Genomic DNA, 26253 nt, shown 5'->3' with positions numbered 1-26253 from the left:
CTTTTACCATCTTAATTGATGATGGATTAATGGGGGAAGAGCCCATACAGCCAGTGAAAGAGCTTTTGAAATAATTGTCCAATTACCTTCGGTTCCTTGAAAAAGATGCAGCCCCATATTAAAGAGCTGTAATTCCTAAACCCTACATCCAATTATGATGTGAACACCCTCAAATTAAAGCGGAGAGTTGGAACTTTAAGGCCAGACTGATTATATAATTTTATCCTAAATATGTTTTGGTAAACCGATAAAATGCCCAAACTCGTATCACTGTCCAAATATTTTCTGGACCCAACTATTTAAAGAAATCAAACCAAAGATGGCCAAAAAATAAGCTATTTGTAATAATGAGAAATGACACAGGGAATAAGTATTTAACTCACTCACTTAAGTTTATTTAATACTTCACACAAAAGCCTTTGCTGGAGATGACAGCTTCAAGATGCCTCCTGTATGGAGAAACTAGTCACATGCATTGCCCAGGTGTGATTTTGGCCCATTATTCCACACTAACACTCTTAAAATCCTGAAGGTCCCATGGGGAATCTTCATCATCCTGGTAGTTGGCAGCAGATTGGCTCTAAATGCCCCAAAGTCGCTGAGGTTCTAATCCCCAGCGAGCCAATGGGATTGTAATATATGATGTTAACTGTTGTTGACCCAATAAAGTCTTATCTGAGTGTGGTCCCCTATCCTGCATTGTCTGAGAAGTGTTATACCAACGGAAAGGAGTACGGCAATCAATAGGATGAACCCTGGCCCATGTGGTCTTTCTAACACTGCTGCATGGACAGTGCATGCACACTCAGCTCTGCTACATACGCACATTTACATACACACAGCTCTGCTACATACAGTGGTGTTCAAAAGTCCTGCATAGGTATAGGATAAATTGATTTTTCAAGTTTTAAACGTTTTCTGTCGAATATCTTCGATGCTAATATGACATTATATATGGTTTTGTTCAGAATACAATTTTGCATTCTCTCCCTGTAATATTTTTAGCTTTTGAAGCAGTTTTGCCTGAAATTATTGCTGTTATGTTCTGCTACCAGAGCTAAGGAAAGAGAGGAGATCTGTCCCTACGATAGAACTCAGCTTAATCCCTACGATGTAACAGGGGACCTGATCCTGCGATCAGACCTGCTAAAGTCCTAAGCTAGTCTGTACGGAGACCTATAGATGTGGGGAAGGAATCCCTACAAGTACTAAGGACTGGGAGGAATATGGGACACCTCCTAACAGAAATAGTAGCAGACAGACGAACAAACAAAATATATAGAACATAGAGGTCAGTAGACCAAGCAAACTAACAGAGCAAGACACAGAGCACAGGCTAGCTAGAAAGTAGATATACAATGAAGTCCAGCAAAGCCAGAAGGGCGGAGCAGGCTTAAATAGGCCAACAAGGTCATGTGACCAGCAAAGGAAAAAAAACCTAAGAGCAAGGTTCTAACAATTGCAACAATATGGGAATTGAAAGCACAACTAAATATTGTACAGCTTCAGATCCAAAATTAGCCAATCACAGATGAGGTTCTTGTGACCAATCATAACCTGGATATGGCAGCCAATCACATTCCATTACATTGCATCACATCTGCTGCTTTGTTTGCTTGTTTTATCTGTTGGTCTATCTAGTGAATCATACTGTAGAGCTTTATGATGGGAGCCTTCAGATTTTTGTCAGCGGAGGATCGTGTGCGAGTTGTGGTGCTACATGAAGAGGGTTATACTGGCCCCCAGATCGCAAGGAAGGTCGGCTGTAATCAGAGTACAGTCGTAAGAATTTTGCAGAAACATAAGCAGCTTGGAATTACCCAGGACAGGCCCAGATCTAGTCAGCCCAGAAAGTCAACTAAAAGGGAGGATAGAGTACTGATAAGAACATCCCTTGCCAATCGAAAGCTCACCTCTCCTCAGCTTCTGCGAGAATGGCAAGAAAAGTGCAATATTGAGGTATCAACATCAACTGTTAGGAAGAGATGTTTGGAAGCAGGATTGAGAGGGTACAAGGCCCGAAAGAAGCCATTGATGACAGCCATACAAAGACAAAGGCGAAAACTGTGGGCATTGAAATATTCAAAATGGAGGAAGGAGGAGTGGGAAAAAGTGCTATTTAGTGATGAAAGCACTTTTTTCATTTTAGGAAATGATGGCAAGTCTTATCTGAGAAGGTTTCCACATGATGAGTACAAGCCAGTGTTTGAGCTTCTCTGTGAAACATCCGATGAAAGTAATGGTCTGGGGCTGTATGGCAGCCAATGGTGTTGGAAGGCTTCATATTGTGGAGGGTATGGTAATGCAAAAAAATACATAGACATCCTTAATAAGAAAATGCTGCCTTCTGCTCAACACCTGTTTTCAGGGGATTATATCTTCCAGGATGATAATGCTCCTTGTCACAGAGCTAAGAATGGAAAAATAGAACAAGGTGGCTACTATTGACTGGCCAGCCCAGTCCTCGGACCTCAATCTAATTGAAAATTTGTGGCACAAGGTATCAATAGAGATATCTAAAAAATAGCCAAGGACCAAGAGAGAGTTGATTGAGTCTCTGATACAGGCCTGGAAGCACATCATCACTCGTGAACATCTGCAGAAGCTTGTTCACTCAATGCCACAGAGATGCAAGTTGGTGCTCAAGAGCAAAGTCTGGCCAATAAAGTATTAGAAGCTAAGGCTAAGTGCCCACGTTGCGGAACTGAAGCATATTTTTTACACTTCTCCTTGGCGGGAAAATCGCATGCGGTTTTCCCGCCAGGTAGAAGCGTTTGTGAGGTGTCTTTGCATGCATTTCCGCATGCGGGTTATCAAGCACTTCTCCAAGTGATTTAAGCATCACTTGGAAAAGTGCTTGACAACTTGTTCACACTATATAAATCCATGCAACCGGCATGGATTTATATAGTGTGACCAAGTAATAGTTAAAAAAAAAATCAGAATGGTAAAAAATAAAGTTTATACTCACCTTCCGATGCATTCTCTGCCCCGTCCGGAGTCTTGAGCGGCTCACGCTGTTGTGTGCAGGACCTGCGGTGAAGTCATTGAGTCATGTGATAGGTCACATGACTCAATGACGTGGCAGGTCCTTCACACAACAGCGCAACGGAGGGAAAACATCAGAAGATAAGTATAAACTTTATTTTATTCTTTTTTTTACAGGTTCTTTGGTACCCAGGTCTGGATGAGAGTCTCCTCTCCTCCAGACTTGGGTACCATCCGCACATTGATTCCGCATGCGGAAACGCAAAATTAATGAACATGCTGTGGATTTTTGACCGCAGTATATACGCTGCGGAAAAATCCGCAGCATGGGCATTGACATTGCGGAATGCCATTGGGGACCATGGGGTGCGGATATACATGCGTTTTACAAGCGTTTATGCTGCGGAAATTCCGTAGCATATACGCTTGTAATACGCAACGTGGGCAGGCAGCCTAAAGATGCAGTCAAAAGGCCCTTTTCAGGACTCTGAATTAAATAAAAAACAATAAATCTTAAAAAGTAAAATTTAAGTCTGTGTGAACTTGCATTGGAAGTTAATGAACTTAGAAACCTGTTCACCATTCTACACACTGTACTGGTGTAGGTATGGTTATGATGGTTATGCTGTAAAAAAAAATTATCAAAAATGCGCATACCATAACAATTTATACACTTGGGACATTCAAAAATGAGTATGGCATACAATGAGGGATTACAAAAACATATATGTTCCACCAGTTTCACTGTAGAGATGCAGAAGTATGAAATATATAGTTTTCTTCATGCCTATGCAGAACTTTTGAACACCACTTGTATGCATATTTATATACACAGAGCTCTGATTCACATTTACATACACACAATACGTATGTACAATTTGTCAATAACATATATAGTTTCTACCCGTCTGGGTTATTTTTGATGGTCAACAAAATACGATTTTCCAGTAATTCATTTCTCACACTCTAGGTATGATAATGTCTTCTCTGTGTGTGGGATTTTTGATCTTTAAAAGGGGCTGTCCACTACTTAGACAACTCCTTCTCATTCCTCATGTTTGGTCCTGTTAAAATAAAAAGTCATACAAACCTCCCATGCCTGCGGCGTTCTAGCGGTGTCAGCACTTGCGTTTCCAGGGATTATATTACGTTGTTACGTCATGTAAGCCCTGTGCCCAATCAGCCCTGGAGTCACTGTCCCCACCTTTGGACACATCGAACAATAACAGAAAGTCAGAAAGCAGCTGTAGCCGTGGCTTCCTGTTGATGTTCAATCTGTCTGAAGGCGGGGACAGTGAAGCTGGCGCTGATTGGGCGCAGGGCTCGGGTGATGTAACAACCTCACAATAGCCCCGGGTACATGAGTGCAGACACGGCTGGAACAGCGATGACACAGAGTGTGAGTATGAGTGTTTTTATTTTAATGAGGCCAAACATGAGGAATAACAAGTGGTTGCCCTAGTAGTGGACAACCCCTTTATGAAGATACAATTTTCAGTTAAATCTTTTCAAACATTCTGAACATGAAAAATGCTTATCCCCTGTGTGAATTCTCTGGGGCTTAATCAAACCTGATTTCTGGTTAAAACATTTCCCACATTCTCAACAGGAAAAAGGCCTCTCTTCTGTGTGGGTTCTCAGGTGCTTAATCAAATGTGATTTCTGGTTAAAACATTTCCCACATTCTGAACATGAAAAAGGCTTCTCCCCTGTGTGGGTTCTCTGGTGGTTATCAAGATTCTGTTTCAGGTTAAAACATTTTCCACATTCTGAACATGAAAAAGGCTTCTCCCCTGTGTGGGTTCTCTGGTGGTTATCAAGATTCTGTTTCAGGTTAAAACATTTCCCACATTCTGAACATGAAAAAGGCTTCTCCCCTGTGTGGGTTCTCTGGTGGTTATCAAGATTCTGTTTCCGGTTAAAACATTTCCCACATTCTGAACATGAAAAAGGTTTCTCCCCTGTGTGGGTTCTCTGGTGGCTACGAAGATGCGATTTCCAGCTAAAACATTTCCCACATTCTGAGCATGAAAAAGGCTTCTCCCCTGTGTGGGTTCTTTTGTGCATAACAACATCTGATTTCCATTTAAAACATTTCCCACATTCTGAACATGAAAAAGGCTTCTCTCCTGTGTGAGTTCTCTGGTGGTTATCAAGATTCTGTTTCCGGTTAAAATATTTCCCACATTCTGAGCATGAAAAAGGCTTCTCCCCTGTGTGAGTTCTCTGGTGGTTATCAAGATGCTGTTTCCATCTGAAACATTTTCCACATTCTGAACATGAAAAAGGCTTCTCCCCTGTGTGGGTTCTCTGATGGCTATCAAGATACGCTTTTCGGTTAAAACATTTCCCACATTCTGAACATGAAAAAGACTTCTTCCCTGTGTGCGTTATTTGGTGCAAAACAAGACTACGTTTATGTCTAAAATATTTTCCACATTCTGAGCAGGAAAAAGGCTTCTCCCCTGTGTGAGTTCTCTGATGACTAAGAAGAGATGATTTCTTCATAAAACATTTCCCACATTCTGAACATGAAAATGAATTCTCCCCTGCGTGAGTTCTCTGGTGTCGAACAAGTTTCGATTTCTGGTTAAAACATTTCCCACACTTGGAACAATAAAATATATTCTCTGCTGTGTGAATGTCTTGATTCTTAAGAAAAAACTTTTGGAGAGGAAAACTATTTCCATATTCTGAACATGAAAATGGATTATTTGCCTTAGGAGCAGTTTGCTTTTTAATGCTTATTTTGTGACTTTGATTTTCCTTAGTAGTCGGTAATGAATCAGAAGACAGGACCTGTTTCAAAGGATCAGATGACAGATCTTTGCTGTGAAGGGATGATGGTGTATCTGGAGTAATGGCATTCACTTCAATTGTATCTTGTGGCATCTCAAGATCATCGGATTTAAAAATTGATGATGTCAGCTGTCCCTCTGATCTCCTGGTACAGTCATCTGCCAAGAATAAAAACAGTTATAATTTTTGAATAAAATATCCTTGAATGTAATATTTGTGAACATTTCTACTTAAACTGTCGGTAACAATTGAAAGTTACGTAGAAAAATTATTATTATTTACCAAGACAATGACAGTTCACAGTCTAATAGAAAACCTCATAGGATGAACCAGTGGAGCGTGGTGTTCAACTGTTTGTTCATTCTGCCTCCAAAATATGGAATAAAAAAAGCCACCAAAAAATGTTATGTAGGCGAAAATAATACCAATAAAAACTTCTACTCATCCTGCAAAAAAAAAAAAGTCCCCACTCAAGTCCATTATCTGTCAGTGGAAAAACAGAGGTTTCCACATTATTAGTGGCTCAAAAGGCTCTTAAAAAGAAACATGGCTTCCATAAACCAATCCAGCAATATCCGCACTCCCAAAAACAAATGCCCCCCTTGCTTCTGACCCTTGCAGTGTGCCAAACCACATTTAGCATCCATGAATTTGGCATTACTATAGTGAGAAGAACACAGTTAATTTATGGTGTGTGCCTCCTGGAGCACAATATGGGCACTATGTGTTGGGTAATAAAATGGCCAATGTGCAATTTTCACTCTCCAAAATCCACTGCGTGCTAATTTCCGGAAAGTGTCTGTGGAGTCAAAATAGTCACTAGTCCTATAGATTCATTCATTGAGGGTTATAATTTCCAAAATGGAGTCACTTTATGGGGATTTCTAATGTTCTGGTTTTCTGCCATTTTGTCATATTAGGGCTTCTGCAAATGGTGAATCCCATCTCCTCTGGGATCTTCTCCTGTCACCAGGAGCCGCCTTATTCATTCTGCGGGTGGCATTGGTGATGGAGATGTTGGAACCAGAAGCTCTGGGCGCACAGGCCCTGTCCAGCCATTAAGATTAGGGTGCTTGGGACCTGTAGTACCATCCAGTCTGGCAGTATGAGTGTGTGCAATCCAGCTGAAGTCACACTACTAAAGCTCAGAGTATATTGCCAGAAGCTGCCTGATACAGCCTTGTTCTCCTCTGGTTCAGTCCTCTGTACTCAGCACCCGGCTTGTGTGTTTGGTTCCTGATATGGCTTTGGCCCATTTACTGACTATTAGTGATGAGCGAGCATGCTTGTCACTACTCGTTACTTACCCGAGCATCACAGTGCTCGAAATGCTCAGTACTCAGCGAGTATTTTTTTTTCTTAAAATTTCGGGAGCGAGCTCGAGTGCCGGCCTCACATGTTTGGCACTTTTTAGGCAGCCAATTAACATGTAGGGATCGCCTGCCAGTCACTGTAATGCCGTAGCCATGTTGGTAGTGACATTACAGTGAATTGCTGGCCGCATAGCATCATCAGGTCTATATAAGACCAGGGACCCTGCCCTCATCACAGTCTACCCCGGAAATAGGCAGAGTAGGGAGAGCTGCGGCTGAGCGAGGGAGAGAATTCTAGCTTCTTTTAGGCAGGGATTCCACACTAGTTGTATTTATTTCATCTGAACCAACAGCCCTTGTAAGGGCTCATTCTGATGTATATTAATACTGCTGTTAGCAGGTTAGGCAGAGTTTGTGGAGAGATAGTGCACTACAGGTTAGGCTTCATTGCATGTTCTTTCTGCTGCTGTAACTCATATCAATAGCCCTAGTTCTCAGGGATAATAATATTCCTTTTTGCTCTTAATCCTGCTAATTTTTGTGAAAAGCAATATACTACACTATTTTTACTGCTCCATTTGTTTGTTAACAGTATACAGCCACACTTAGTTGATTTGACTAGCATTGCTATGTAGTGCAAGCATTGAAAAAGTCCATCTGTGGTGGTCAGATTTTACTGCGTAATGATCCTGAAATTTTTTGTAATCTGCGAAATATTATACTCCATTTAAAATGTGACAGTTGTGTGTTGAAAACATACATCCTGACTTGGCCGCTAACCAATAGCATATTGCTATTGCAGTAAAACTTGCTCATCTGAAGTGGTCAGATTTTTACTGCATTAATAATCGTGAAATTTTGTTGAAGCTGCCAAATACACTGTGTTCCAAATTATTATGCAAATAATATTTTTTCAGATTTTCCCAAATTACCTATATGAATTGCAGTCATTGTAATTTTCCAGTCAAATAACTATTAGAGTACAATTGAAAGGTTTTTGTACAAACTGCCTATGATAACAGTATATTTTTTAAAAAATAAAACACTCAAACTGCACTCAAAATGCATGTTCCAAATTATTCTGCACAGCAGAGTTTTCAACCTTTTCATTTTAATAAAGAACAAAAAAATGGTCATTTTTGAAATTATAAGCATTAGCAGGTTATTACAAACTGAAATCAAACAGTTTTCACCTCAAAACTTTATTCTAGGTGATGTTACATTTGCACATAGGACCCCTTGTTCGAAAGGAGCTTCTGAACTCTCTCGTCCATTGAATTTGTCAGGTTTTGGATGGTTTCTGCTTTAATTGTTTTGCACGAGGACAGAATACCCTCCCAGAGCTGTTGCTTAGATGTGAACTGCCTCCCGCCATCATAGACACTCCTTTTGATGAAGCTCCAGAGGTTCTCAATGGGGTTGAGGTCAGGGGAGCATGGGTGCCACACCATAAGTTTGTCCCCTTTTACGCCTATAGCAGCCAGAGATGCAGATGTGTTATGTGCAGCATGAGACGGGGCAAGGGGAAACTGTGCCTGCTGAAGTAGCACAACAAACACCCACATCATGTCGACCTAGCGTCCTGTCCCACTTTGTGGAACAACACTCTTGAAGCCAGACCAGTGTGAAAAGGTTGTTGGGTTGATAGCAGACAATGCTTCCAGTCAGTTTTCAGCACCACCCTGTCTTCCACACGGTCCAGTCTCAGTAGTCTTGAGTCTGGACCACATAATCCTCACCCTGAGCCTCCTTCCTCTCACCATGCCGAGCGCCCGGAGACAAGTGATCTCACACTTAGACACTCCGAAGGGCTGTTTATATTTCCATTTATAGTTTCTGTCCTCTTGCCCTGTTCGCTTCAAGCAGGATATGAGGAGATCACACTTAGCGATACCCAAATATTTGTAAGTCAGTAGGAAGACAAGGGTGTGGACGGGGAAGACGAGATGGTGGACGATGAGGTTACTTACCCAATCTGGGAAGGTGACAAGCAGAGCAAAGACAGCAGCGCGGAGAAGGTGGGATCCATAGTACCGCAACAGGCAGGAAGAGGTAGTGACGTGACCATAGAGACAAGGCGGGCAACTGTTCCCCAGAACACCAGCACGAGGGAAGTTGCCAGTCCAAGGGTTAGGTCTTCCTGAGTCTGGCGCTTTTTTAAAAACTGTCCAGTTAACCCAAAAAAGGCTATTTGCAACATATACTGTGCCAGCATCAGCAGGGGCAGCACAACTACTAGCCTGACCACCACCAGCATGCTCAGGCACACGATAGCAAAGCACTCAACTAGCTGGGCCAAACGCCAGGACCAGAAACAGTGTCTGTGGGCGACACCACTGCCTCTTCACCTGTTGTATGTGCATGCCAATCCCCTGTCCATGATGCAGGCGAAGATGCCTCCCACTCTCCACCTGTCGTAGCAACCACATTCACGTCCTTGTCCCAGCGCAGCGTTCAGTTGTCCCTTGGAACACAAGCGGAAATACGCAGCCACCTGCACACCCACAGGCCACAATACTAAACGGCCACATTTCCAGACTGCTCGCACTGGAAATATTGCATTTTAGGCTTGTGGAGAAGGAAGCTTTCTGCAACCTCATGGCCGCAGCTGTACCTAGGTACTCAGTCCCCAGCAGCCACTATTTCTCCCGATGTACCATCCCTGCCTTACACAAGCACTTGTCCCTTAACATTACCCGTGCCCTCACAATGCAGTTACTAGGAAGGTCCACCTAACCACAGACATGTGGACAAGTGCTTGTGGCCAGGGATGCAACATTTCCCTGACGGCACAATGGGTGAATATTGTGCAAGCCGGGACGGAACATGTGCTACCGATGCCGAGGATTGCGGGCCCTGGTTCAATCAGGGTTGCCCCCACCTTGTACAGCAGTTCCTGCACCTCCTTCGCCTCTTCATCCTCCATATCTCTGAAACATCAATAATATGAAGCTAGAAACTTCAGCACTGCCTTGGCCAAGCAGCAACAGGCTCTGCAGAAGCTAATCTGCTTAGGTGACAAACTGCACACCCCTGCAGAGTTGTTGAAAGCTGTAACAGAGCAGACAGATCTGTGGCTCTCACCGCTGAACCTACAACCAAGCATGGTCGTGTGTAACAATGGCTGGAACCTGCAAGTGGCTCTGAAGCTTGGCAACCGAGCACATGTACCATGCCTGACCCACGTGCTCAACTTAGTGGTTCAGCGGTTTCTCAAAACCTACCATGATCTGCCTGAGCTGCTTGTGAAAGTACACTGCGTGTGCCCATTTCCGCAAGTCAGCTACAGCTTCCGCCGCCCTGGCTGTGCTTCAGCAGCCTTTGTAACTTCCAGCTCACTGATTGTTGTACAATGTTACCATGCGTTGGAACTCAACGTTGCATATGTTAACAAGGCCTTGTGAGCAGCAGTGGCCAGTTGTTGAGTACCAGCTCCAACACGCCCGTCAATATTCTGGTCAGTCTCCGCACATAAGAGCTGATGAGTGGACATGGATGTCTGACATCTGTGCAGTTCTCCAAACCTTTGAGGACTCCACCAAGATAGTGAGCGGTGGTGACGCCATAATCAACGTCACCCTCCCGCTTCTCTGCCTACTGAAACGCTCGCTGCTCACAATTAAAGAGGAGGTTTTGCAGGCGCAGCAAGTTGAGATGGGCAAGAAACTATACAGGGTGATGCTACACAGCCCAGCCTTGTATCATCTTTTCAACGTGGATTGGGTGCGAATGAGGAACACAGGCAGGTTTCCTGCGCTACAGACGGTACAACCTGCACCACCTTCATCCCGTCTGTTCACCGTGGCTGAAGAGGAGGAGGACAAAAGAGGAGTATGAGGAGGAGATGATGGACAATCATCCATCTTGGTGGGGACAGGGAAGTCTTGGCTCTTCGCAGTCTGGCACATATGGCTGAGTTTATGTTCTGCTGCCTTTCCCGTGACCCTCGCGTTGTACACATTTTAGGCAACAGTAATTACTGGTTGGTCACCCTTCTAGATCCATGCTACATGGAGAACTTTCTATCTCTCCTTCAAGTGGCAGCGAGGTCTAATAAAATGTTGCAGTACCAGAAGGCCCTAGTTGAAGAATATAAAAAATTCCCATCTGACAACTTAGATGGTAGAGGTCACAGTTCATTGGACAACCAATGAGTACAGGGAGACAGACACACAAAGCCATATGCAGTAGAAGCAGGGGAACACTCTCAAAGGTCTGGGACAGTTTTCTCAGACCCTCCCAGTGCCCAGGCCCTGATACACGGGGTAGTCTGACAATGAGGGAAAAGTTTTAGAAGATACTGAAGGAGTATCTTGCTGACTGTACCACCGTCCTTGGTGATTCCTCTGTGCCTTACAACTATCAGGTATCCAAGTTAGACTCGTGGCATGAACTGTCTCACTACAGCTTGGAGGTCCTGGCCTGCCCTGCCTCTAGCGTTTTGTCAGAGCGGGTTTTTAGTGCGCCGGGGGTATTATAACTGATAGGTGCGCCCACTTGTCAACTAAAAATGCTGACAGGCTGACTAATATCAAAATAAACAAGGCCTGGATTGGCCCAGACTTCTCAACACCACCGGATGACAGCAACAGAACATAAACTCAAATCCATTTTTTTCTGGTCTATTCCCATGCAAATCTTCACACCCAGATAGGTGTGAAGATTTCTTCTTTTTATGTTGTCCTATTCCTTCTTCTCATCCTACACCACAATATCAACAGGGTGATCATCATGCAACACCCCCATTAATTATTTTAAAGGTATTTAGGACGCCCGCATGAATAATTTTTAGAGACCTACTTCTAACATTCTTTACAATATACATGTATACTCCTGCTGGAAATGAGTGTTCATTTTCGTTGCATACACTGTCTATAACTTGATTGCATTCTTCAAAAAACTCACTGACAGATGTGTTTTTTAATGTAACCTACACTCAGAAATTCAACAAAGCAGGCAGAGTTGCGTGCGTTCCTTCACAGTTTGGTGCTGCCATATCCCAAAAAAATACTCTGGGGGCGGGTTAAAATCTATTTTATATTCTGCAATATTACCTCTCTTATCTGTAATTTGTGTACGAGTGAGCTATAGCACTAGGAATAGCGTATTACAGGTTATCTAGTCAGGGATTATAGCCTTATACTCCGTGCTGCTGCAAGCAAAAAAGAAAAAAAAATCTATGCTATTCCTTATTAATACCACTGTTAGCTACATTTAGTATATTAGTATAGGGATAGGTGCTAGGTGGTAGCATCTGCTGGAAAGGACTGTTCATTCTGGTCAAATACATCTTTCCACAGTTCATAACTTAATTAATTTCTTCCATTCACTCATTGACCAATTCAAAATTTTTACGGTGATCTGTACTCAGAAATTCATCAAAGTTCACAGAAATTTATCATGGTTGACAGAAATTCATAATTTGGGGTCCTTGTCCTGCTGAAAGACCCATGACCTAGGATGCCAATCCAACTTTCTGACACTGGGCACTACATTGCTACCCAAAATCCTTTGGGAATATTCAGATTTCATGATGCCTTACACACAGTCAAGGCATTCAGTGCCAGAGGAAGCAAAACAACCCCTAAATATCTTTGACCCTCCACTATAATTGACTGTAAGTTCTGTGTTCTTTTATTTTTAGGCCTCATTCCATTTACAGTTAACAGCTGAATGATATGTTTTACCAAAAAGCTCTATCTTGGTCTCATCTGTCCACAAGATGCCTACTGGCCCTGTAAAAATAGTGGAGGCCACTTGCTGGCACTCTATAAATTGTGAGGGCCGCCTGCTGGACCTCCAAGTTGCAAACTTTACATAATATATACAAAAAAGAAAATTTGACCACCTCAGATGGATACGTTATATTGCAGAAGCAATATATGGCCATGCAAGTTTCAAACTTTACCGTATTAAAGAAGTTGTCCACTAATTTTACATTTATACCCCATCCGTAGGATAGGGCATCAATGTCTGATTGACCTGGGTCCCGCACCCGGCAACCCCGCCAATCAGCTGCTATTGGTGCCAGTGGCTTCCGTCGGCCGGAAGCGCTTACTTGCGGAGCTTGGCCGTCTAGCTTTAGTGGCCGCCGCAGGGTACTCTAACAATAGTAAGGGCCGCCTGATGGCGCTTTATAAATAGTGAGGCCTGAAAAAAAAATGGGACTTACAGAGTCTCTCTTTCATGAATGAAACAGATGTATCTGATCATGTCTTACACACCACATGGCCAGATAAGGTAGTAAAATGTTAAAATTACATTTACCGGTGAATGTATTTTTCACCGTTGAAAGCAATGTGAACGTGCAAAAACACTAAGTGTGAACATAGCCCAAGGTGTGGAGGAGTATTTTTTCTGTTATTTATTTTGCATTATATAGAAGTCATTATCCTGGAAAGAATGTTTCTTAAAAATTGTTTCCAGGAAAATCCATTTTATCTTCGTTTTTGTATTTTTTATTGTCAGCCCGTAAAAGTGGCATACTACTCTGGTAACATTGTTCACAGCAGCGACCTGGGATTCAGAGATGATTCCAGGGGTCTTCCCCATGCTGTTTCCACTGTTTTCATAGATCTGAACAATTTTTAGACTCCCTCCAGCCCTACGGAGGATATGGGGGGGGTTGGGGAAGGAACCGCCGGAAAATTGCTCGAGTAACAAATAACCAAGCATCACTACTGACTACTCTTTTGTCTTCTGATTTTGTATTTTCTCTGCCCTCCTGGTTCTAACCCGGCTACCTGACTATTCTTCATATCTCACTCCACAGAACAACAGGTCACACCAAGGCCCAAGCCTAGGTGTCTCTGTGTAAGTCCAGATTCATGTAGATGGGTTAAAGAAGTTAAAGGTTGATGGGGAAAACTGTGACTATAGACAATAACACATCACATTTTCTACTGAAAAGATTAGGCTGAACAGTCTTAGGCTGTGTGCCCACGATGCGTTTTTTTAAGCATTTCCGCAGTGGCAAAAACGCTGCAGAAACGCTTAAAAAACGCTTGGTAGAAGGCCTGCCATGTTCCCCAATGATAATCCGCATGTGCTGTGCACATGCTGCGGAAATTTCCGCTGCAGGTTATCATTGCGGAAAAAACCGCAGCACTACCAATTATTTTGCGGAAGCGCTGCGTTTTCGCCGCCATTGACTTGCATTGGAACGCATGGAATCCGCATCACTGCATCTGTACATGCGGAATCCAAGCGTTTCAATGTGCGGATGGTACCCGGGTCTGGAGAAGAGGAGACTCTCCTCCGGACCCAGGTACCATAGTACCTGTAAAAAAAGAATAAAATAAAAAATAAATATTATACTTACCTTCTGACGGCTCCCGGTCTCCTTGTCTTCGCTTGTCGCCAGATCGCGGTGGACTGAAGGACCTGCGCTGACGTCATTTAGTCATGCGACGGCAGGTCCTTCAGTGTTGTGTACCGCAAGCTGCCGGCAAGCCAGGACAGAACGAAGCAAGACTCCAGGGGCCATCAGAAGGTAAGTATAGATTTATTTTTTTATTTTTTTACATTCTTTGGGGTCGTTTGCATGGATTTATATAGTGTGACCAAGTTGTCAAGCACTTTCCAAGTGATGCTAAAATAGCTTGGAAAGCACTTGTCAACCACTTGTCAACCGGCATGCGGAACTGCATGTGAAGAAAGCTTCACATCTGCATGTCCCTGGCAGGAAAAAAGCATGTACAATCCGCATGTACAATCCGCATGTACAATCCGCATGCGTTTTTTCTGCCAGGGAGATGCAGAAATGCTCAGGAAAAAATCCGGAACATTTCTGCATCGTGGGCACATAGCCTTAATCAGTAAAAAAAAATGAGAAGATTAACTAGTGGAGAAACCTCTCTGGAGTAAACAGATTACCAACAGCCACAAACTCTAAATTATCGTAAAATCCAATATTTTCTGTCAGATGAGCTTCAAGAAGAAATATTAGACAGTTAAAGAGAACTTTTTATAATAGTGCAGAGATGAGGCGTCTTATATTTGAATATCTGGCATTTGGAAGAGGTAATGAGACCTCTTTTTAAAGAGACCAGGGAGTTACTGAGTAACATAAGTGAGGCCGGCCGATCCCACCACAATCATACAAAATGAAAATCTGTAAACAAATAGACATAGAATAAAAAATGTTACATCCCCAACAACAATACAGTTATATGAAAAAGTTTGGGCACCCCTATTAATCTTAAGGTTTTATAAAAATTGGTGTTTTTGCAACAGCTATTTCAGTTTGATATATGTAATAACTGTTGGACACAGTAATGTTTCTGCCTTGAAATGAGGTTTATTGTACTAACAGAAAATGTGCAATCTGCATTCAAACAAAATTTGACAGGTGCATAAGTATGGGCACCTTTATCATTTTCTTGTTTTAAATACTCCTACCTACTTTTTACTGACTTACTAAAGCACTTTTTTTGGTTTTGTAACCTCATTGAGCTTTGAACTTCATAGCCAGGTGTATGCAATCATGAGAAAAGCTACTTAAAGTGGCCACTTGCAAGTTGTTCTCCTGTTTGAATCTCCTCTGAAGAGTGGCATCATGGGCTCCTCAAAACAACTGTCAAATGATCTGAAAACAAAGATTATTCAACATAGTTGTTCAGGGGAAGGATACAAAAAGCTGTCTCGGAGATTTAACCTGTCAGTTTCCACTGTGAGGAACATAGTAAGGAAATGGAAGAACACAGGGACAGTTCTTGTTAAGGCCAGAAGTGGCAGGCCAAGAAAAACATCAGAAAGGCAGAGAAGAAGAATGGTGAGATCAGTCAAGGACAATCCTCAGACCACCTCCAGAGAGCTGCAGCATCAACTTGCTGCAGATGGTGTCACTGTGCATCAGTCAACTATACAACGCACTTTGCACAAGGAGAAGCTGTATGGGAGAGTGATGCGAAGAAGCCGTTTCTGCAAGCACACCACAAACAGAGTCGGCTAAGGTATGCAAAAGCACATTTGGAGAAGCCAATTTCTTTTTGGAAGAAGGTCCTGTGGACTGATGAAACCAAGATTGAGTTGTTTGGTCATACAAAAAGGCGTTATGCATGGCGGCAAAAAAACACAGCATTCCAAAAAAAACACTTGCTACCCACAGTAAAATTTGGTGGAGGTTCCATCATGCTTTGGGGCTGTGTGGCCAATGCCGGCACCGGGAATCTTGTTAAAGTTGAGGGACGCATGGATTCCACTCAGTATCAGCAGATTCTTGACAATAATGTTCAAGAATCAGTGATAAAGTTGAAGTTACGCAGGGGATGGATCTTTCAGCAAGACAATGATCCAAAACACCACTCCAAATCTACTCAGGCATTCATGCAGAGGAACAATTACAATGTTCTGGAATGGCCATCCCAGTACCCAGACCTGAATATCATTGAACATCTGTGGGATCATTTGAAGAGGGCTGTCCATGCTCGGCGACCATCAAACTTAACTGAACTGGAATTGTTTTGTAAAGAGGAATGGTCAAAAATACCTTCATCCAGGATCCAGGAACTCATTAAAAGCTACAGGAAGCGACTAGAGGCTGTTATTTTTGCAAAAGGAGGATCTACTAAACATTAATGTCACTTTTCTGGTGAGGTGCCCATACTTATGCACCTGTCAAATTTTGTTTGAATGCAGATTGCACATTTTCTGTTAGTACAATAAACCTCATTTCAAGGCAGAAACATTACTGTGTCCAACAGTTATTACATATATCAAACTGAAATAGCTGTTGCAAAAACACCAATTTTTATAAAACATTAAGATTAATAGGGGTGCCCAAACTTTTTCATATAACTATATATGTATGAGGGGAGAACTTCAACACTAAACTGGAGTCACACTCATTTATGATGGACCATTGGAGCAACTATGACTCCTGAGCAGAAGAGTAGAGAAAGTATTAATGCCCCCATTTCAGGAGAGATTGTGCAGTAATCTGAATTCCTTAGGACTGATAACATAATGGAATTGATGATGTGGAGTGAATCCATGAAACCAGGGCTCGAGCCAACACATCTCCTGCAGGCGTGAATAAATGTATATTACAGCCATCAGCCACTCACAGCTTAGAGATATATCATGGCAAAGGTGTAATGTTTTCTGTTCAGTTTATCACAATCCTGTTTGAAGTTAGTTGGTTTTAAAAGAAATTGAAAAGTCAGGATAAAGGGAAACTCTGTTGTTATTGGACAGAAATTCACACTTGGCCCTCACTGCACATTTAATGTTGTCGATCATAAAAGTGAAGTTTGGCCAGAAAGACTGGACCTGGTCTTGTAGGGACCATATGAGCACATTCAGCAGCACAGAAGGGAGAGAAGGTAGATTCATCCAATAAGATATCAGGGATCTAGGAAGCCAACAGCATCATTACCCTCCGCTTTCTTTTACAGGTCCATCATAATATTTTTCTTCAAGTGATTTTCTAACTTCTCAGCACATTCTACATAATGTGAAAAAGTCACTGGTAAAGTACTGGAGGAGAGATGTGTAGCACTGAGATTGTTAGCTCCAGTAATTAAACATAGGAAAAAGGTTCCAGCACACGAGGGGGTAAATCAGCCATCTTTAGTGCTAGAATGATTGAACACCTGTAGAGAGGGAGGAGGTCATAGGATAAAATTCACAGCCTTTAGAGTATTTGTGTGGTGGGCCTGGAGGTAACAGCCGCACTTTAAATAGAAACTGTTCCTGTGTCTGCCTCTTTAAGAAGCTGAGTGAGTCGATCACAATACGCTGACATTTGGCTTTGTAGTTTACAGATCTGGGCAGGTAATGGTCAAAGTCTCCTAATGACAGTGGGTAGGTGGATCCTCCAGGTTGTAAGTTCTATAGAAAAGGGCTTTTAATGCCCAAAGTCATTTGGACAGTTTTGGGTGGAGGAGAATGTTGTGGTCTAGAGGGAAATGGTGATCACACGATTGTGATACGGCCGGTCTACACCACCGATAAAGCAGCCACAGCTGGTGACTGAGAAGAATCTGTGACTTCTCGGCATTTAGTGGTCACTACTCACCTGGGTGGTCATATGTAGGAATCTCCTCTTTACACCACTCATCACCCCTCATATATGTCTCTGTAGTATTAATATGGGTCAGATCTTCACCCTGAAACAAATATTGTAAAAGTCAGACAGATGGAGAGGTCACATCTATGATCAGCTCTAATCCTGCCATCTCCACCGTTCTCATTACACAAGTATAAAACATATAATACTGGTGGATAAAACAAGACTGAACACAAGACCTTCACAGCCGTCTACACATCATAGGGGAGATCTCATGGCACCTTCTCTCCATCTACCTGATGATCCTGAGGAACATTGGGGTCTTCTTGTTTACAGTCCTGTGGAAGAAGAGGACGGGGACATCTCTCTGGTGTTGTCCTCTTGCTGGACAGATCTGGAAGGAAACACATACAGGGACTGAATTCATTCTTTACATACAGATAATTATAGGCCGTGTGTATTTAGTCCTGTCTATTACCTGGTGATGTGAGGGGCTGGGGAACCTCCATCATGACGTCCTTGTACAGATATTTGCGTCCTTCTAAATACTCCCACTCTTCCATGGAGAAATAGACAGCGACATCCTGACACCTTATTGGAACCTGACACATACAATGATACCGTCACCCCCCCGATCCCTTCATAGTGTTACTGTATAATGTCCCAGCATTCCCAGCAGTGTCACCTCTCCAGTCAGCAGCTCAATCATCTTGTAGGTGAGTTCTAGGATCTTCTGGTCATTGATGTCCTCATGTATCAGGGGATGAGATGGAGGCCCTGTGATTGGGCTTAGGGGTCTTTCCCATCCCTCAGACACAGGGTCCTGACAGTGCTCACTAGAGGTCTTCTTCACTACTGAGTAATCCTGGTTATGGAGAGACACATTAATAAATCTCACTCCAGACATTTCCAGAGTCCTCACCTCTCCAGTTCTGTCCATCTGTTATTCCCATAGATAAGAATGATGTAATGTGACGTCATCAGAATCTCTCACCTCTCCAGTAAGACGGAAGAGGATCTCCAGGGTGAGGTGTAATATCCTCTCCGCCATCTTGTGTCTGTCCGTATCCATCTTTGATGGGTAAATCAGGAAAATTTTCTTATATAGGAGATCTTCACTGAGAGGATCTGATATTGTAGGGACCTGAATGAGAAGATGATGAGCCGATGTAACATCATAAAAATCCTGTGTATTAATACAATTACTGGAGATAATAAGGGAAACATATCAGGAGATAGAAGGAGTAGATGTTGTATTCTCTAGTCTTATATGGACATCTCCTCCATACTCCCAATCACTGGCTGTGTTACTCACTGCGTCAGCAGCTGATTGGCTGTAATAATCACAAGTTCGTTGGGGCTGACCAGGAAATACAGAGATTGGCGGGGACCCTAACAGCTATGGTATTTTTATTATTTTACAACATTCAGTTATTTTCATTGACTTCTACTAATAAAACCTATATATTTTAGGCCACAGACAACAAGCAGTTTCTTCCTTGGAGTCTGCAGCTGAATACGTTTCTCATAGACTCATCTTCCATAACGCTAATTCTCATCTCATTTACCTACACTGGAATTATATTATGCTGTGTGTGGGGGGGATGGCGGTACTGTGGGAACATTACACTGTGTGGGGGCATCATATATACTGCATAAGAGCAAACAAAAAACCGAAGAAAGATGATCTAGAGGCCGTATTGTAAAACTACAATAATCCTTATTAGTATCAATAATGAATCACAGGGCATGGAAGTGAACAGGGCACAGTGCAAATGGCTAAGCACAAAGACGCGCAGCAAGGAAGATACATAGTAAGAGCAATAAGTTAAAGCGGATAATTTATATATATGTGTACACCCCCTACATATCCAGGAATCAATACATATAAGAATGAACAAGTATAAATCTGTCTTAGTATGATATGTCACTCTTTAGGGTAGTGTGGAACCACTTCAGTATGTGCAAGGCTATATGTACCCACATACTGGCCAATCATTATAGGATAAATTGATTGTAAGGCAAATTGATATTGCAATTTACCCTATAATGATCACCACAGGTAGTCTCACATGCAAACCCAGGGGATGGGTTCCACCTGAGAAAATATCTCCACTAAAGGCCCCGTCACACTAGGCGACGCTGCAACGATCCCGACAACGATACGACCTGTCAGGGATCGTTGCTGCGTCGCTATGTGGTCGCTGGTGAGCTGTCAAACAGGCAGGCTCACCAATGATCAGGGGAGCAGCGACATCGTGGAAAGAATCTTTCCACGATGTCCTGCTCCTGGTTACCAGCCTGCTGAAGCAGGAACAGGCTGGTAACTATGGTAAACATCGGGTTACTAGGGGCACACGCGCACCTAGTAACCCATTGTTTATCATGGTTACCACTCTGCTACAGTGAGCGGGAGGTTACCGCTCACTTTAGCAGGCTCGTAACCATGATAAACAGCGGGTTACTAGGTGCGCGTGTGCCCCTAGTAACCCGATGTTTATCATGGTTACCAGCCTGATCGCTGCTCCCGCTGGTCACAAACAGCGATGTGTGCTGACCAGCGGGAGGGCAACGACCGAAAAAAGGTCCAGGACATTCTGCAGCGATCAGTGACCTCACAGCAGGGGCCTGATCGCTGCAAAGTGTCACACATAGTGACATCGCTGGTGAGGTCGCTGTTGCGTCACCAAAACCGTGACACAGCAGCGATCTCGCTAGCGATCTCGCTATGTGAGACGGGGGCTTAAGGCACAATTAGCTGTGGGAGGGAGGGGTGTGCTCTTCAGCCGATTCAGGGGGCTGAACCCTGTGCAGGAGAAAGGGAAGATTCATTGCTAGTCGGACTGAGAACTGGGTGGTATCACGGGCTGTGGCCGTGATATCCATCATCCGAAGGAGGATATGCTGTGACTGCCAATATACAGGCGGGAGATACAAAAGGCTGTGGGCCAACCAAAAGTTGGGGGACAGTGGGTATCACCTGGTACGGGACAGTGGAACTACTGATCCCAGGATGGAAACTCGAGAACTAAGAGAATTGCCAGTTGGACATTTACCTGGAATTGCAGTTCACCGTGGTCGGAAGGAATAAAACTACTTGCATCGATAACCAGCCTAGGTGATTATTAAAATCCACAACCGCACATCTTTACAGAAACTAATAAAGAATATTGTGGTTTTACAATACGGCCTCTAGATCGTCTTTCTTCGGTTTTTTGTTTGTTATGTTTATAGAGATTGGCCATGATATTTAGTCCTAATAAATGGTAGGAGTCTATTATTGTATTATTGTGATTGATATATGATAAATATTGCTCTCCCTACTAATAATCCTATGAATTTCATCTATTATACTGCATAAGGGGCATAATGGGGGCATTACACCGCGTGGGGACATCATACATACTGCATAAGGGGCATAATGGGGGCATTACACCGAGTGGGGACATCATACATACTGCATAAGAGGCATAATGGGGGCATTACACTGTGGGGGCATCATACATACTGCATAAGGGGCATAATGGGGGCATTACACTGTGTGGGGGCATCATACATACTGCATAAGGGGCATAATGGGGCATTACACTGTGTGGGGGCATCATACATACTGCATAAGGGGCATAATGGGGGCATTACACTGTGTGGGGGCATCATACATACTGCATAAGGGGCATAATGGGGGCATTACACTGTGTGGGGGCATCAAACATACTGTATAGGGGGCATTACACTGTGTGGGAGCATCATACATACTGCATAAGGGGCATAATGGGGACATTACACTGTGTGGGGGCATCATACATACTGCATAAGGGGGATAATGGGGACATTACACTGTGTGGGGGCATCATACATACTGCATAAGGGGCATAATGGGGTCATTACACTGCGTGGGGACATCATACATACTGCATAAGGGGCATAATGGGGCATTACACTGTGTGGGGGCATCATACATACTGCATAAGGGGCATAATGGGGGCATTACACTGTGTGGGGGCATCATACATACTGCATAAGGGGCATAATGGGGGCATTACACTGTGTGGTGGCATCATACATACAGCATAAGGGGCATAATGGGGGCATTACACTGCATGGGGATATCATACATACTGCATAAGGGGCATAATGGGGACATTACACTGTGTGGGGACATCATACATACTGCATAAGGGGCATAATGGGGACATTACACTGTGTGGGGGCATCATACATACTGCATAAGGGGCATAATGGGGGCATCACACTGTGTGGGGGCATCATACATACTGCATAAGGGGCATAATGGGGGCATTACACTGTGTGGTGGCATCATACATACAGCATAAGGGGCATAATGGGGGCATTACACTGCGTGGGGATATCATACATACTGCATAAGGGGCATAATGGGGACATTACACTGTGTGAGGGCATCATACATAATGCATAAGGGGCATAATGGGGTCATTACACTGCGTGGGGACATCATACATCCTGCATAAGGGGCATAATTGGGCATTACACTGTGTGGGGGCATCATACATACTGCATAAGGGGCATAATGGGGGCATCACACTGTGTGGGGGCATCATACATACTGCATAAGGGGCATAATGGGGGCATTTCACTGTGTGGGGGCATCATACCTACTGTATAAGGGGCATAATGGGGGCATCATACATCCTGTATAAGGGGCATTACACTGTGTGGGGGACTCATACATACTGTATAAGGGGCATAATGGGGGCATTACACTGTGTGGGGCATCATACATCCTGTATAAGGGGCATAATGGGGGCATTACACTGTGTGTGGGACTCATACATACTGTATAAGGGGCATAATGGGGGCATTACACTGTGTGTGGGACTCATACATACTGTATAAGGGGCATAATGGGGGCATTACACTGTGGGGGCATCATACATCCTGTATAAGGGGCATAATGGGGGCATTACACTGTGTGGGGGACTCATACATACTGTATAAGGGGCATAATGGGGGCATTACACTGTGTGGGGCATCATACATCCTGTATAAGGGGCATAATGGGGGCATCATACATCCTGCATAAGGGGCATAATGGGGGCATTACACTGTGTGGGGGCATCATACATCCTGCATAACGGGCATAATGGGGGCATTACACTGTGTGGGGGCATCATACATCCTGCATAAGGGGCATAATGGGGGCATCACACTGTGTGGGGGCATCATACATACTGCATAAGGGGCATAATGGGGGCATTACACTGTGTGGTGGCATCATACATCCTGCATAAGGGGCATAATGGGGGCATCATACATACTGCATAAGGGGCATAATGGGGACATCACACTGTGTGGGGGGCATCATAAATCCTGCATAAGGGGCATAATGGGGGCATTACACTGTGTGGGGGCATCATACATCCTGCATAAGGGGCATAATGGGGGCATTACACTGTGTGGGGGCATCATACATCCTGCATAAGGGGCATAATGGGGGCATCACACTGTGTGGGGGCATCATACATCCTGCATAAGGGGCATAATGGGGGCATTACACTGTGTGGGGGCATCATACATACTGCATAAGGGGCATCACACATTCTGCATAAGGGGCATAATGGGGGCATTACACTGTGTGGGGGCATCATACATACTGCATAAGGGGCATAATGGGGGCATTACACTGTGTGGGGGCATCATACATCCTGCATAAAGAGCATAATGGGGGCATTACACTGTGTGGGGGCATCATACATCCTGCATAAGGGGCATAATGGGGGCATTACACTGTGTGCGAGCATCATACATCCTGCATAAGGGGCATAATGGGGGCATTACACTGTGGGGGGCATCATACATCCTGCATAAGGGGCATAATGGGGGCATTACACTGTGTGGGGCATCATACATACTGTATAAGGGGCATAATGGGGGCATTACACTGTGTGGGGGCATCATACATACTGCATAAGGGGCATAATGGGGGCATTACACTGTGTGGGGGCATCATACATCCTGCATAAGGGGCATAATGGGGGCATTACACTGTGTGGTGGCATCATACATCCTGCATAAGGGGCATAATGGGGGCATTACACTGTGTGCGGGCATCATACATCCTGCATAAGGGGCATAATGGGGGCATTACACTGTGGGGGCAGTAAAGGGGTCCTGTACTATGAGAACAATACGTTTCCTCCCTTCCTGTCTCCATAGTTGGGTCGTATGTATCTATTACAGGAAACAGAACAAAAACCTTATGATTCATATAAAGGGGCAACACAAGACCCCAAAAGAGTCTCCGTGCTGAAGGGGTTAATGCCCCCTGCGCCCAGTAATGGGGGGTCTCCACATACCTCCACCTGCAGAGCCGCCACCACATATATGGCTGCTCTGTGCGCACAGGAGCTGTGATGAGGTCACAGGAGGGGAGGAGTCAGGCGTCACATGATCAGGGGCCTCAGTGGATGCAGGACTCTGCTGTGCTGGTTGTCATGGTGCTGGATGAGCTGAAGTTTATGTGTGGGGTCAGGAGGGGTTTACAGTGTGGATGTAGCAGAGCCGCGTGTGTACGAGGTGTACGGAGCGGAGCCGCGTGTACGAGGTGTACGGAGCAGAGCCGTGTGTGTACGAGGTGTACGGAGCAGAGCCGCGTGTGTACGAGGTGTACGGAGCGGAGCCGCGTGTACGAGGTGTACGGAGCGGAGCCGCGTGTGTACGAGGTGTACGGAGCAGAGCCGCGTGTGTACGAGGTGTACGGAGCGGAGCCGCGTGTGTACGAGGCGTACGGAGCAGAGCCGCGCGTGTACGAGGCGTACGGAGCGGAGCCGCGCGTGTACGAGGTGTACGGAGCGGAGCCGCGTGTGTACGAGGTGTACGGAGCGGAGCCGCGCGTGTACGAGGTGTACGGAGCGGAGCCGCGCGTGTACGAGGTGTACGGAGCGGAGCCGCGTGTGTACGAGGTGTACGGAGCGGAGCCGCGTGTGTACGAGGTGTACGGAGCGGAGCCGCGTGTGTACGAGGTGTACGGAGCAGAGCCGCGTGTGTACGAGGTGTACGGAGCGGAGCCGCGTGTGTACGAGGTGTACAGAGCAGAGCCGCGTGTACGAGGTGTACGGAGCAGAGCCGCGTGTGTACGAGGTGTACGGAGCGGAGCCGCGTGTACGAGGTGTACGGAGCGGAGCCGCGTGTGTACGAGGTGTACGGAGCAGAGCCGCGTGTGTACGAGGTGTACGGAGCGGAGCCGCGTGTGTACGAGGTGTACGGAGCGGAGCCGCGTGTGTACGAGGTGTACGGAGCGGAGCCGCGTGTGTACGAGGTGTACGGAGCGGAGCCGCGTGTGTACGAGGTGTACGGAGCGGAGCCGCGTGTGTACGAGGTGTACGGAGCGGAGCCGCGTGTGTACGAGGTGTACGGAGCGGAGCCGCGTGTGTACGAGGTGTACGGAGCGGAGCCGCGTGTGTACGAGGTGTACAGAGCAGAGCCGCGTGTACGAGGTGTACGGAGCAGAGCCGCGTGTGTACGAGGTGTACGGAGCAGAGCCGCGTGTGTACGAGGTGTACGGAGCGGAGCCGTGCGCGTACGAGGTGTACGGAGCGGAGCCGTGTGTGTACGAGGTGTACGGAGCGGAGCCGCGCATGTACGAGGTGTACGGAGCAGAGCCGCGTATGTACGAGGTGTACGGAGCAGAGCCGCGTATGTACGAGGTGTACGGAGCAGAGACGCGTGTGTACGAGGTGTACGGAGCAGAGCCGTGTGTGTACAAGGTGTACGGAGCAGAGCCGCGTGTGTACAAGGTGTACGGAGCGCAGCCTCGTGTGTACGAGGTGTACGGAGCGGCCCCGTGTGTACGAGGTGTACGGAGCGGCCCCGCATGTGTACTAGGTGTACGGAGCAGAGCCATGTGTGTACGAGGTGTACGGAGCAGAGCCGCGTGTGTAAGAGGTGTACGGAGCGGAGCCATGTGTGTACGAGTTGTACGGAGCGGAGCCGCGTGTGTACGAGGTGTACGGAGCGGAGCCGCGTGTGTAAGAGGTGTACGGAGCGGAGCCGCGTGTGTAAGAGGTGTATGGAGCGGAGCCGCGTGTGTACGAGGTGTACGGAGCGGAGCCGCGTGTGTACGAGGTGTACGGAGCGGAGCCGCGTGTGTACGAGGTGTACGGA

At 45.1% G+C, this 26253-nt stretch overlaps 1 protein-coding gene across 1 annotated transcript; it reads right to left on the bottom strand.

Moving 5' to 3' along the window:
- Window positions 1-367: 367 nt before the first annotated feature.
- Window positions 368-24532, bottom strand: LOC141192431 (uncharacterized). The gene is made up of 7 exons (XM_073661954.1): window positions 24447-24532; window positions 19106-19255; window positions 18797-18976; window positions 18590-18713; window positions 18408-18505; window positions 18121-18211; window positions 368-5945 (listed from the first exon to the last, which is right to left on the bottom strand). The coding sequence occupies exons 2-7, from the start codon at window positions 19181-19183 to the stop codon at window positions 4591-4593; spliced, it is 1926 nt and encodes a 641-aa protein (XP_073518055.1). The 5' UTR covers window positions 19184-19255; window positions 24447-24532; the 3' UTR covers window positions 368-4590.
- Window positions 24533-26253: the final 1721 nt, after the last annotated feature.

The sequence above is a fragment of the Phyllobates terribilis genome, unplaced genomic scaffold (assembly GCF_046119375.1).
Source record: "Phyllobates terribilis strain yellow unplaced genomic scaffold, ASM4611937v1 Scaffold_61__1_contigs__length_8056638, whole genome shotgun sequence".
Classification (NCBI taxonomy): domain Eukaryota; kingdom Metazoa; phylum Chordata; class Amphibia; order Anura; family Dendrobatidae; genus Phyllobates; species Phyllobates terribilis.
Note: the sequence above shows the minus strand (reverse complement) of the source record. Positions and strands in the feature narration are given on the sequence as shown.

Coding starts and splice junctions, on each gene's coding strand:
- LOC141192431 (XM_073661954.1), bottom strand. CDS start 19,183: ATGGATACGGACAGACACAAGATGGCGGAGAGGATATTACACCTCACC. Junction 18,506..18,589: donor CCAGCCCCTCACATCACCAG/GTAATAGACAGG, acceptor GTTTCCTTCCAG/ATCTGTCCAGCAAGAGGACA. Junction 5,946..18,120: donor TCCTACATATGACCACCCAG/GTGAGTAGTGAC, acceptor TATTCTTGGCAG/ATGACTGTACCAGGAGATCA.